We start from the raw sequence: 12,749 nt of genomic DNA on the forward strand, positions 1-12,749 counted from the left end.
GCTGCTCACCTTCCTCTGGCTGTTGGTGAACTCCAGCGTAGCCTGGAGGCGACCCGAGGAACAGAGAAGGAAACCTAGGCCTTTCTCCTCCTCCTTACTCTTCTTCCCCATCACACTCAGCAAGATTCTCCACGTGACGGAAGAACCCAGGGCTCAAAGGGCGTAGGTGACACCCTGTTCTAAAGCTGAGAGGGTAACCACGACAGAGCAGGCAAAGCTCAGAATGTGACTACGGTCAGAACCATCCACATTCATCATCCCATCCTGTGGCTGACTGCAGTCAGTAGGTCCATGCCTCTTAGGAATGTCACGGGGCACTCCCCTTGGCTTGCTCTTCTCCAGCTACTTTTAGCACAGTCAAGATGGGGCAGTACAAGGGCAAGGACCAGCCAAACCAGCAAGACTCAAATCCTAACTCGGCTACTTAATAGAATTGTGATCTCAGGCACATTATTTAGCTTCCTTGTGCCTCACCTGACGCATCTGAAAAAGAAGATTTTGAGAATCCAACCCACATCATTGAGTTGTTGTGAAGATGAAACCAATCCACTGAGTAAAGTGCTCAGCGTGGTGCCTGATGCTTTAAATCCATGATTCTATTGAATAGCATCCTGACCGGAAGTGGGAACTTGGGAACGGTTGAAGCTCTTGTCCTTCCTGTCTGTGACCTTGTTGAAATCACTTCCGTTCTCGGAGCCTCTGTCCTTAACCTGAGACTAATCACACCTGTCTGGACTGTACTCGGGGATCTTGAGGATTAAAAGTGAGAATGGAAGTGAAAATGCTTTGAGAAGGATAAAGAGAAGGATAAAGCTGTGAGTCACACTGAGGCAGGCAGAGCCCATGAACAGAAGTGGACATTGTGGCAGCTATGAAAGGTTCTCGAATGTTCTCACCAGCAGTCGTGCTGGCCAGGGTGAATCACCCCCAAGCTGAGAGTAGTTATCAAGAGTGCTGCCCTAACACCTAGCCTCAATGCCCCTCCCTGCCACTGGACCACACGTCCTGAGAAAAGGCGGCAACACTTCACTCATTCTAGGCCCCTCATCCCCCCCCACAACCCCTGCCTCCACCCCAGGAGATACCTGGGACATGGAGCCAGGAAAGGGGCCCCAGGAGAGCCACAGCCTTCACGGTGCCACAGCGGTGACCTCCTTCTCTGAGCTTGGGTCTGCACTGGGAGTGGGGTGAGGAGTCAGGATAAAGAAAGGAGGGCCCCAGCCACACAGAGATCAGGTTTGCCTGGGGAACAAGCCCTACAGATGGAGTATAATCAAGGAACTCCCAGCGGACGGGGATTAAGGAGGAGCAGAAGCCCATGGCGGGCACAAAGCACACATTCAGTACTTTGGTGAATGAATGGGTGAATCTGGTGCTTACAGGGGGTAGTGAGCCAGTTTAGAGGGAGCACTGAGAAGTTAATGTCTTCAGAGATCAGGTAGACAGCACTGATGTGTGAAACCCAGGTGGCACAATGGTAAAACAAAATCTGCTTGCCAATGCAAGAGATGCAAGAGATGTGGGTTCCATCCCTGGGTCAGGAATATCTCCTGGAGAAGGAAATGGAACCCACTCCAACATTCTTGCCTAGAACATTCCATGGACAGAGGAGCCTGGCAAGCTACAGACCATGGGGTTGCAAAAAGTCAGACAATGTCTGAGCGAACACACACACATGAGTGATAAATCCACTGCCTAATAGGCGTTCACAGTCAAACATTTTTTTAAATTGTAAAAGCAAAGCAAAAAAAAAAAAAAACACCAAAGCAAACAAAAGCCCCCCTTTGAGCCAAAACTGGCTCCTGGGTCCCTAGTTCACCCCTTCTCTGGTTTACTTGACATGAAGGTAGAGTATTTCCAAGCAGCTGCCATGCACCCCAGAGGAAAGGAAGACTAAAAGGCCAAGCTCCAACTGCCCTCCCCAAGTGGACCACAGCATCGCCTTGCGAAGCCCCAGGGCCCTCTCTCTGTCGGCCACGGCGGGCAGCAGCGCCGAGCCCCTGCTGAGCATGTGATGAGCGCCCAGGTCTCCTTCCACAGGCCTTTCACAGCCTCATGCAGGCCGCCCGTCAGAGAGCAGGCTGGAGGTACGGGAGCTGGAGAGGGTGGCCCTTCTGTTCCAGTCTGTTCTGTGCCACTGCGACTCTGTGGCCCTCAGTACAGTGGGGCCCTCGTGTACCCCCAAGAGGATGCAGTACAGACCCAACAGGATAGTCCACGGGAAAGGGGTCGAGGCAGAACCTTAAACTCCCCTCTCAAAGCGAGGGACGGAATCGGATGGGCCCCCCACCCTGCAGCCAGGACCCGGCAGACCTTTGGCCTTGTAGTAATCATGCTCCAGCTCCTCCTCGTCGTCTCCTGAGGCGTAGTTCAGCAGCTCCTGCTCATACAGGGCTAGGAAGTCAATGTCTTTCTTTCTCCTCTTTTTCTTCTGGGGCATCATTGTGCTGGCTGCCCCTTCCTGGCCCTCACTGGCTCAGCGTTCCCACTCCCTGGCCCCTTCCAGGACCCCCCTCTCCTTGCGCTCCTGCACACACGTTCGGGTGGATCAAAGCCCACACGTGTCCAGAGCCCTCCCGCTCCGTTCTCCTCACTGGCCCCTGAGCAGGACCCCGGGGCTTTACCCCAGCCTTTCCTGCCCCTGGCCCCTGTCTCTGGCTCCCTCTCCCCCGCCACCTCCTTTGCACCTGCCGTGGGCTCTCCTTGGGCCTCATGACTTATTCATGGGGACCGAGGACAGGCTATCCTCCTTACCCCTCCCCTCCCACCCACCCCCTTCTCATCCTTTCATGGAGAATCAGGTGACATGAGCCCTTGGCATCTGTTTCCTACCTGGCCTCACAGCAAGGCCCCCCCACCCCAGGGACAGGTGGGGCCTCCCCCCTAAAAATAAACCAGTCTCGCAGCCTCGAGGGCCATGAAAGCGTGCCCCCAGGACCTGGGGCCTTCCTGAGGCACGCAGGGCCCCAAATTAGCTGGGCCCCCGGACACAGAGGACTCAGTTTCTCTCTATTATTTATGACCTCTGCTCATCTTACAAGGCAGACAGGTTCTAACTGGGTCCTTCTCAACCTCTCTGCTTTCATCTCCTTTAGACTCCAGAAGAGGCCGTTCAGCCAGGAGGGACCTGCTGCTCTGACGAACACTCAGACCACCCACGAGGTGCTTCCTGAGTCCTGAGTTCCTACAGCTGAAGCCAAGGATGCTGGGGAAGCCCACCGAGTCCTAGGTGACCCCCACAGTGCCCCGACAGGCTGGGAAAGTTGACCAGCATCTGTTCTAACAAGAGCTTTCCATTTGCCCGTATCGCCCTCTGCACTTCGCAGTGAAATAGTAGAAACCCTGAGTGCCCACCCAGATGCCTGCCCCACTCAGCCCTTACCTTCCCTGCAGGCCCATGTGGGGTTCTGAGTCACAGCAAGAGGACCAGAGGCCCCTCCCCACCCTTGGTCAGCACGAAAGTTTCCCTTAGGGCCACTAGACCCCTCTGCCTTGCTGATTTTATTAAGATTTCTTACAGCCTGAATTGTAAAATGTCTATGTAAATCCTGAAATGCTGGAAGTTTTCAGTCCACTTGGAACTTTCATCCCTCTCTCTGGCTGTGTGAGGTTATCAGATAAAACTGAGGTCATAAGACAAAACTGGTCTGCCTACCACCTCCTGGCTGTGCAGCTTGGACAAGCCAGTCTCCTCATCTGTAAAAGGGGGAGCATGACTCATTAAAACCTATCGAACACTTGGAGAAAGTGCTTGGTCAGCAGAAGCCTCAGGAACACAGTAGAAGCTTAATAAACATTCATGACTCAGGACTTCTCTCTTATTTTGCACAGCAGGGATGGGGGTGGGGAGTGGGGGTTTCAGTGATGCTTCGTTATCATCTCAGATTGTCCCAGAAGCTCTCCTTCAGGTCCCATATGCAAGGATGAACCCCAGTGTCCTTCCTCTGTGGGTCCCGGCCCACAGTAACACATCAGAGACACTAACAAACAGATGAAACAGCCAGGGCCGTCCTGCAAGGCCCTGTCTACTTGATGCCCTTCCCCTGCCTCTCCCAGCCTTGAGCTCTGTGGGGGCAGGGACCATGCCCCCTTGCTCATTGTTAGGCCCCCAGTGCCTATAAGATGCCTGGCACACTACCAGCTTTTGTACCTGCTTGCTCAGTGAATGAATGGATGCTCAGTGGATGGATAAACAAATGGCAGTCAGATCTACAAACCAGCTACGAGGAAAACAGAATAGGCTGAAAAGGAAACACACTCTACATGACGTGCTTGTAAAGTGAGTGTTCCAGAACCAATACCGTCCTGAGGGCACATTTGGCCTGGAGAAGAGGACATTTTGAGAGTCTGCAAATGTGAGTGACTGTCTAGACTAAGGCTGAAAGGGCAGTCTTACAACTGCGGGTGATTAAAGGCTGGTTTCAACTCAATCCAGAAAGAAGGAAGGGACGCTGAGTGCCGCCTGGGGTCACAGAGGTCTGAGGGCAGCTGGCATTGCTTGTCTACCGACAGCAGGGGGCACTCCAGGAGCCTCTGCGGGTTTGGGCTGGCAGACTCTCAGTCCAGTAGCCGTGACATTCTGTGACACGGAGTGGCAGGTGCCTGTGGATGGTGGAGGAGCCACAACAGGCCACCCAGGTAGGATTAACAGGCTTCCAGCCCAGGGGCGCTCAGTCCCCACAACACCCTGGAGTCACCTGGAGAATTTTTAAAGGCTGCTGCCTGGTTGTCCCAGAGACCCTGATTTACTCAGTCTGGGGCAGAGCCTGGGCAGTCGAGTCCTCAAAGCTCCCGGGTGATGCAGGACATCCAACAGCAGTCAGCATGCCCATCCCTCCCCAGACCCTGGGGCAGCTTTGTGTTTTGGAGCCACCCAAGTGGCTCAAGGGGACTTTCCAGGTGGTCCAGGGGTTAAGATTCTGGGCCTCCAATGCAAAGGATACAGGTTCAATTCCTGGTTGGGGAACTAAGTTCCCACATGTGCTGATAAATGAATAAATGTTTGCTTCCCTGGTGGCTCAGCTAGTAAAGAATCTGCCTGCAATGCAGGAGACCTGAGTTCAATCCCTGGGTTGGGAAGATCCCCTGGAGGAGGGCATGGCTACCCACTCCAGTGTTCTTGCCAGGAGAATCCCCGTGGACAGAGGTGCCTGCTGGGCTACAGTCCATGGGGTTCCAAAGAGTCAGACACCACTGATCCACTATGTACACACACACAAGTGGCTCAAGTGGTAAAGAATCTGCCTGCCAAGCAAGAGACACAGGTTCGATCCCTGGGTGGGGAAGATCCCCTGGAGAAGGAAATAGCAACCCATTCCAGTATTATTGCCTGGAAAATCCCATGGACAGAGGAACCTGGCAGGCTACAATCCATGGGGTTGCAAAAGAGTCAGACACAACTTAGCGACTGAACAACAAGTCCTTACCACAGGAAGGCATCTCTGGCCCTAAACATTATCACTCAGGAAAGATCAACTTTTCTTCCATCTTGCTTCTGCTGGCGGCGCCAAAGTCTGAATGAGGAATAGGAGTGGAGTTTAAGTGTGGGTGACGCACGCCCCCTGCTGGCACTGTGTGGTTTGACCTCTGTTGTTAATTTCACATTGGGTTCTTCAGGAGGTCTTTGGGACCTTAAAGATTACTGGGAAATTACTAGGGAAATATCATTTTGCATGAGGATCCATTCAGAGAAAAAAAATTAAACAAAGTGCTCATTTTGCATGAGGGCCCATTCAGGAAAAAATAAATTTCTATTGGAATTTTTTTCAAAAAACTGAATCAAATATTTTTAGAACATCCCATGTCTCTAGAACATAATGATTAAGGGAGCAGAATCTGAAACAATACCAAGTGTTAACAGGAATGTGGAGCAACTAGAACTCTCACGCTGCTGGTGGCAGTGTGAAATGATACCATCACTTTGCAAAACAGTTTGACACATTCTTGTAAAGACACTTCCCACACAACCCAAAATTTCCACTCGTGGATATCTACCTGCTGCTGCTGCTGCTAAGTCGCTTCAGTCGTGTCCAACTCTGTGCGACCCCAGAGACGGCAGCCCACCAGGCTCCTCCGTCCCTGGGATTCTCCAGGCAAGAACACTGGAGTGGGTTGCCATTTCCTTCTCCAGTGCATGAAAGTGAAAAGTGAAAGTGAAGTCGCTCAGTCGTGTCCAACTCCTAGTGACCCCGTGGACTGCAGCCTACCAGGCTCCTCCATCCATGGGGTTTTCCAGGCAAGAGTACTGGAGTGGGTTGCCATTGCCTTCTCCGGATATCTACCTAGGAGAAGTGAAAATATATGTCCACACAAGCTGCATTTGAACGTTCATAGAGGCTTTATTGATAATAACTAGAAACAACTCAGATGCCCATTGACTGGCCAAGACTATTCAACCATTAACATAACTGAAGAAGAGGTGACACATGCCACAATACAGATGAGTCTCGAAAGCATTATTCAGAGTGAAAGAAACTAGTCAGAATAAACTACATGCTGTCTGATCATATGCATTCAACCTTCTAGAAGCGGTGAAACTAGCCCAGTTGTTGTAGGGGGCAGGCAAGAGGGGAAGGGATTGAATGGAAGGGAGGATGAGGGGGCAGTGTTTGGCTTCAGACTCCACTGTGTCTCTCACTGGCCGGCCTCGTCTGCTGTCTTCCACTGTGAAAGCTTATGTGGTGCCGTTTTGGTTACTGACTCAACGCCAGGCCCTTTGGTAGGAGGACCTGCACATGGTTAATGGAAAAAGGTACTCAGGGCATGATGTGCAGACGCCCCCTTCCATCCCAGGCAGAGCCAGGGTCAGTGCCAGCCTCCTCCTCCAACCTAGGCTTAGCATGAGGCCCTGAACATGGTCTTGTACATCTGCACTCTAATTCAGAAAGCTGACATGCAGGGCAGACAGGGTAATTGTTGGGACTTCTGATTAAAGTGTGTGTTAGGAGAAATAATGATAATAAAGTGTGTGTTAGCTGCTTAGTCGTGCCCAACTCTTTGCAACCCCATGGAGTGCAGCCCACCAGTCTCCTCTGTCCATGGGATTTTCCAGGCAAGGATACTGGAGTGGGTTGCCATTTCCTTCTCCACCTGATCAAAGTAGGTGCCTGTTTATTCTATTGACCACTGGCACGTGTGCCCAAATGATGCTTGCACACACATGCAAAATGACCTCATTGCTCCAGGCTCCTCCCCTTTCAAGTATATCCCCCTGCTGGCTGAATCAATTCTAAAGCTTGTCTTTGGTCAGGTCACTGTCCAGTTTAAAAACCTCAGTTACATCTGAGTGCATCCAAATTTAATCAGCCAGGATGCGGGACTGCAAGCAATAGAAACCAACACTGGCTAGTTTAAGTTGAAAAAATTGTTTATGTAAGAGTAAAAGGGGGTGGAGGGGTTTCAGGATTTTTCAGAGGGCTAAGACCCATGCTAGGGTCTTAGGCACCCTGGAAGGATGCCCGAGGTCACGTGGTGGTGTAAGGACCCCCACTGCCACCTATGCGGGGCCAGAGTGGACGCTGGTATCTTGTGCCAGTTTAGAGTCTGGGCTTGTGCATCTGATGGGCTGAGCCTAAGTGTGTGCCCACACCTTGCTGGAAAGGAGGCTGGGAAAATGAGGATTTGGCATTTTCAGTTCTTACACTGGGAGCTGTGCTCTCCTCAAACTTTGGAAGGGCATTCAGATGTGGGGTTGCCAAAAGAATAACAAATGTCCCTGACATTCATGGAATTCGAGCTCCTGGATCTGACACTGGAGGTCCTCTGTAATCTGACCCAACTTCCCTCTCAGGAAACCCACATTACAGTTAAACTGAAGTTCTGTTTTCTAAACATGCCTGGCGCTCTCCTTGTGAAAGCCCTTGTCCACTCTGACACTGGAGCTGAAGTGTGCATCTCAGTACCAGTCAGCTCTTGGTACACAGCAACCACAAAAATCTCAGTGGCGTGAGCATTATATCTCACATGTCTGTGGCTCGACTAGGGTAACATCTACACTAGTCTCAACTTCAGCTCTGCATTCAGCTACAGGATCGGCTGGACGTAGGCCTTCAGCTACAGGATCGGTTGGACATAGGCCTACCCTATATGCGTCCAGCTGCCCAGGGAACACTTCTCACGGCCATGATCGAAGGGCAGGAGGGCCAGCCTGACAAGGCAAATACACTTAGGCCTTTACTTGCTAACATCTTTGCTAACATCTGCTAACATCTTTGGCCGAGCCAAACAACGCACATGTCTGAGCCCAGCGTCCAGGGCTGTAAAATTACATAACAAAGGGTGTGGACACAGTGAGGGGAGAGAATGAGGGCAAAATCTCAGTCTTGCCCAATGCCTCCTCTCTTCCAGCAGACACTGATCCTTCCTGGAGGGCCTGTGTATCCTCAGTGCCTACCCAGAGTTGCTTGAATGTGACTCAACAACAGCGAGTGAATGAGTGAGTTGCAAGTGTGTGCAGAGGGTGGGTGCAGAGCATATACAAGTGCAAGAGGGGGAGTGCTCCTTCTGGCAGCCCTGGCCCCTCCCATGGCTCCCTACCCACCACGTGTCCCTGCTTTCTCTTTCAGGGTACCAGCTGGTCTGGTGTCTCAAAATGAACCACCTCCTATTCTGGGAGCAGGGCGGGTGATGCAGTGATGTGAGATCGGTGGTTTTCCTGCTTCACTGAAATGTTAGTTTCTGTGGATGTTTTAGGCAAACCCCGTCCCCGCCCCTCCTACCTGTCCCCATTCCCCGCATCCACTCTGCTCAGATCAGCCCAATAGGTTTTACTTACAAATGAATCAGATCATGTCACCCCCAGCGTATATGCTCCAATGGCTTCTCATGCCCTTAGAATAAAATCCTAATTCCCTCCTTCAGGCCTGCAGACTCTCTCTTCCTCACCCCATCCCCAAGCCCACCCCTACCTCCCATTCTCCAGCCAACGTGGCTCCAACCCACACCGTTTCCAACCACTCCTCCTCCTGTCCTGATCAAAAAGCACACACACACCCATTGTCAAGGGCAAAACCCTTTAGAGCACATCTCTGTATCCTGTTGCTCTTGGATGGAATAGGGTGTATATATATAAGATTTTTTTTGGTATCCATTCAGCCACTCTATGTCTTTCTATTGGAGCATTTAGTCCATTTATATTTAAAGTAATTATTGACAGATACGTATTTATTGATATTTTGTTCACTGTTTTAGGATTGTTTTTATAGTTCCACTATCCCTTTCTTCTCATTTTGTTCTCTTCTCTTGGAATCTGGTGACAACCTTTAGTGTTACGTTTAGATTCCTTTCTTTTTTTGTGTATCTATTTTAGGTTTTTGGTTTGTGGTTACCATGGTCTGTGATTCATATATAACAACATAGATAGGTAGATAGATAGATAGATAAACAGGTAATAGAAATAGATGTGGATCATATATGTTATTATAATCATTTGAAGTTACTGTGTTCTTTAGTTGTAACACATTCTAACAACCCTACTGTTACTCTCCCTTCCACGTGTAATTATTTTGATGTTATATTTTATAATTTTGGTTTTGTGTATCCCTTAACTACTTATTGTGGATATAGATTTTTCTATTACTTCTGTTTTTAGACCATCTTACTTACTTTGTAAGGGATTGATTTACTGTCTATGCTGTTTGTTTGCTTTCACCAATGAGGCCAGTGGGATTTTTCCTTTCATAATTCTTATATTCCTTGTAGTCTTTTCTTTTCTGCTTAAAAAAGCCCCTTCAACATCTCTTATGACACAGTGGTAGAGAACCCACCTGCCCGTGCAGGACATGCAAGAGATGTGGGTTCAATCTCTGGGTCGGAAAGATTCCCTGGAGTCTTGTCTTTCCAGGTAAGAATACTCTTGTATTCTTGCCTGGAAAATTCCATGGACAGAGGATCCTGGTGGGCTACAGTCCATGGGGTCCCAGAGTTGGACATAATCAAGCATGCATGCACATGGTTTAACATTTCTTATAAAGTTTGTTTAGTGGCACTGAACTCTTAAGCTTTGGTTGATCTGTACAAATCTCTCTCTCCTTCAAAACTGAATAAAAGACTTGCTAGATAGACTCTTCTTCATTGCAGAGTTTTTTTCCTTTCACAGCTTTAATATATTGTTCCACTTCTTTGGGCGTGTAATGTTTCTTTTGAAAAGTCAGTGTTATGGGAGTTCCCTTGTACATAACAAATAGCTTTTCTCTTGCTGCTTTTAAGATTCCCTCTTTATCTTTACTTTTTGCCATTTTAATTATACTGTATCTTGATGTGGACCTCTTCAGACTCCTCTTGTTTAGGACTTTCTGTGCTTCCTGGAACTGAATGTATGTTCCCTTTCACAGGGTATGGAAGTGTCATTTCTTCCAGTTATCTGTCACTTGCTCTCATCTCCTTCTGGAACCCCTATAAAGTCAGCACGCTTGATGTTATCTCATAGGCCTCTTAAACTACCTTCATGTTTTTAAAAATTCTTTTTCTTTTTTCTGTTCAGCATGAATGATTTCCACTGCTCTGTCTTCCAGTTCACTGATCCACTCCTCTATAACATCTAATGTACTTCTGATTCCTTCCAGTATATTTTAATTTCAGTTATTATATTCTTCATTTCTGTTTGGTTCTTCTTTATATTTTCTAATTCTGTTAAAATTTTCACTATGTTCATCCATTTTTCTCCCAAGTTCATCGAGCATTTTTAGTTTGTACTTGAAACTCTTTATCAGATATATGGAGATATCAGATTATCTCCACTTTGCTAAGTTATTCTGTGGTTTTACCTTATTGATTTATTGGGAACATATCCCTCAGTCCCTTCATTTTGCCTAATTCTCTGTGCTTATTTCTATGTATTAAATAGGTCAGCTATGTTTCCCAGTCTTGGAGAAGTAGCTTTCTGTAGGAAACAGCCTCTGCGGCTCAGCACCATGCTGCCCTCTGGTCCCCAGAGCTAGATGCTCTAGAGATGCCCCCATGTGTGTTGTGTGGGCCCTTCTGTGTGGTGGGATCAACTACCATGAGCATGCTCTTAGGCTTGTCTGGACTCTGGCAGCCAGTTGACTCCAGGGATCTGCCTTGCATGGTGGCGACCAGCCTGCTGACGGGCAGGGCCAGGTCCTAGGGCAGATAGCTGCATGACTCAGTGAGATCTTGGGGTTGTTGCCAGCCCCCAGTGGGTGGGGGCCTTGTCCAGCTGGTGGGTAAGCACCCAGAACTTACCTAAGCCAGCTGCTGCTGCTGCTGCTAAGTCGCTTCAGTTGTGTCCGACTCTGTGCGACTCCATAGACGGCAGCCCACTAGGCCCGGCCGTCCCTGGGATTCTCCAGGCAAGAACACTGGAGTGGGTTGCCATTTCCTCCTCCAATGCATGAAAGTGAAAAGTGAAGTCGCTCAGTCGTGTCCGACTCTTAGCGACCCCATGGACTGCAGCCTACCAGGCTCCTCCGTCCATGGGGTTTTCCAGGCAAGAGTGCTGGAGTGGGGTGCCATCGCCTTCTCCGGGAGTGGGGTGCTAGAGCACTCCAAAATGGTGCTTGCGGGTGCCAGTGTTTTTGCAGTAGGACAGACTCACAGCAATGGTTGTGGCCATCATCTCCATCTCAAGGGGAAGTCCAAGTGGCCTCCTGCCTCTCTAGGAGCTCCAGGCTCTTTTCAAATTACTGCCTCTGTGCTGGGACTCAAATCATATAAGATTTTGTGTGCACCTTTTAAGAGTGGAGTCTCTGCTTTCTACAGTCCTATGGCTCTCCCCTATAACAGTAGGGTTGTTAGAATGTGTTACAACTAAAGAACTCTCCCCTTTGAAGGCCCCACTGGCCTTCAAAGCCAGACATTCTGAGGGCTTGTTTTCCCAATTTAGGGTTGAATTGGGGAGCCCAGTGTGGGACTTGAACCCCTCACAACTTGGGGAGAACATCAGCAATTGTGATTATCACCCCTCCATTTGTGGGTCACCTATCCAGAGATGTGGGTCTTGACTATACTCATCTCTGCCCCTCGTACCCATTGCTCCTTCTTATATCTTTAGTTTTGGGAAATTTTTTCTGCTAGTCTTCAAGTCATACTCATAGATAGTTGCTCTGTAAATAGTCGTAATTCTGGTGTGCCCCGGGGTGGAGGTGAGCTCAGTGTCTTCCTACTAGCCACCTGGCCACATCTCTCAGGAATTTTTCCAATGTTAATCTGACCATGGCCTCCTCCTCCTTAAAATCCTCCAAGGTCTACTTAATTCTCTGGAATCAAAATCAAAATCATTAATTTGGCCCACCTCTTCCCCACAGGGTCTTGCCTCCATCCAGCCCTCTAGCCTTATCTCCCCCTCCCTACCCTTGCAAAAGCCTTCCTCCAGGGTCCCAAGCTTTCTCCCCATCCAGGACCCTCTATCTGGACTTTCTTCCCCTACAACTTCACCCTCACCTTTCCCCCAGTTAACCCTTCCTTATCCTTCGGTTCTCATCTCAGTTGTCTCTGCTCCAGTGGAGTGTTCTTTGGGCTCATCCTTGGGTCAGGGAGATGTGCTGAACATCCTGCAATACCGCATGCTCCTTAGAAGCACTGTCTATAGTTAAACTTTGAATTGTGGAGTTTTTGGTTACCTCTATTGCTCTGGCCAGATTCTATGTCCTGTAAATGCAAAGATGGTACATGAATTTGTTCACCTTTGTATTCCCAAATCCTCAAGTCACCTAGCTCAAAGTAGGGGTGCAAGAAATTATTATTCAATGAAGGAATGAAGTGACAAATAGCATGAATCTATTTATTAAATA

The 12,749-nt window shown here is 49.1% G+C and overlaps 1 protein-coding gene and 1 long non-coding RNA gene across 2 annotated transcripts in view; one reads left to right on the top strand and one right to left on the bottom strand.

Annotated features, from left to right (window-relative positions):
• The window catches only part of LOXHD1 (lipoxygenase homology PLAT domains 1), a 210,190-nt gene extending 207,435 nt beyond the window's left edge, over positions 1-2,755 (bottom strand). Inside the window, exon 1 of the mRNA XM_061400078.1 lies at positions 2,314-2,755. Coding sequence (XP_061256062.1) covers positions 2,314-2,443 — 130 coding nt within the window. The 5' untranslated portion in view covers positions 2,444-2,755. The remainder of the gene's footprint in view (positions 1-2,313) is intronic.
• LOC133237710 (uncharacterized) overlaps positions 1-12,749 on the top strand; it is a 485,111-nt gene that overhangs the window by 367,646 nt on the left and 104,716 nt on the right. The gene's annotated exons all lie outside the window — the stretch shown is intronic.

This window comes from Bos javanicus, chromosome 24 (genome assembly GCF_032452875.1).
Source record: "Bos javanicus breed banteng chromosome 24, ARS-OSU_banteng_1.0, whole genome shotgun sequence".
NCBI classification, from domain to species: Eukaryota; Metazoa; Chordata; class Mammalia; order Artiodactyla; family Bovidae; genus Bos; species Bos javanicus.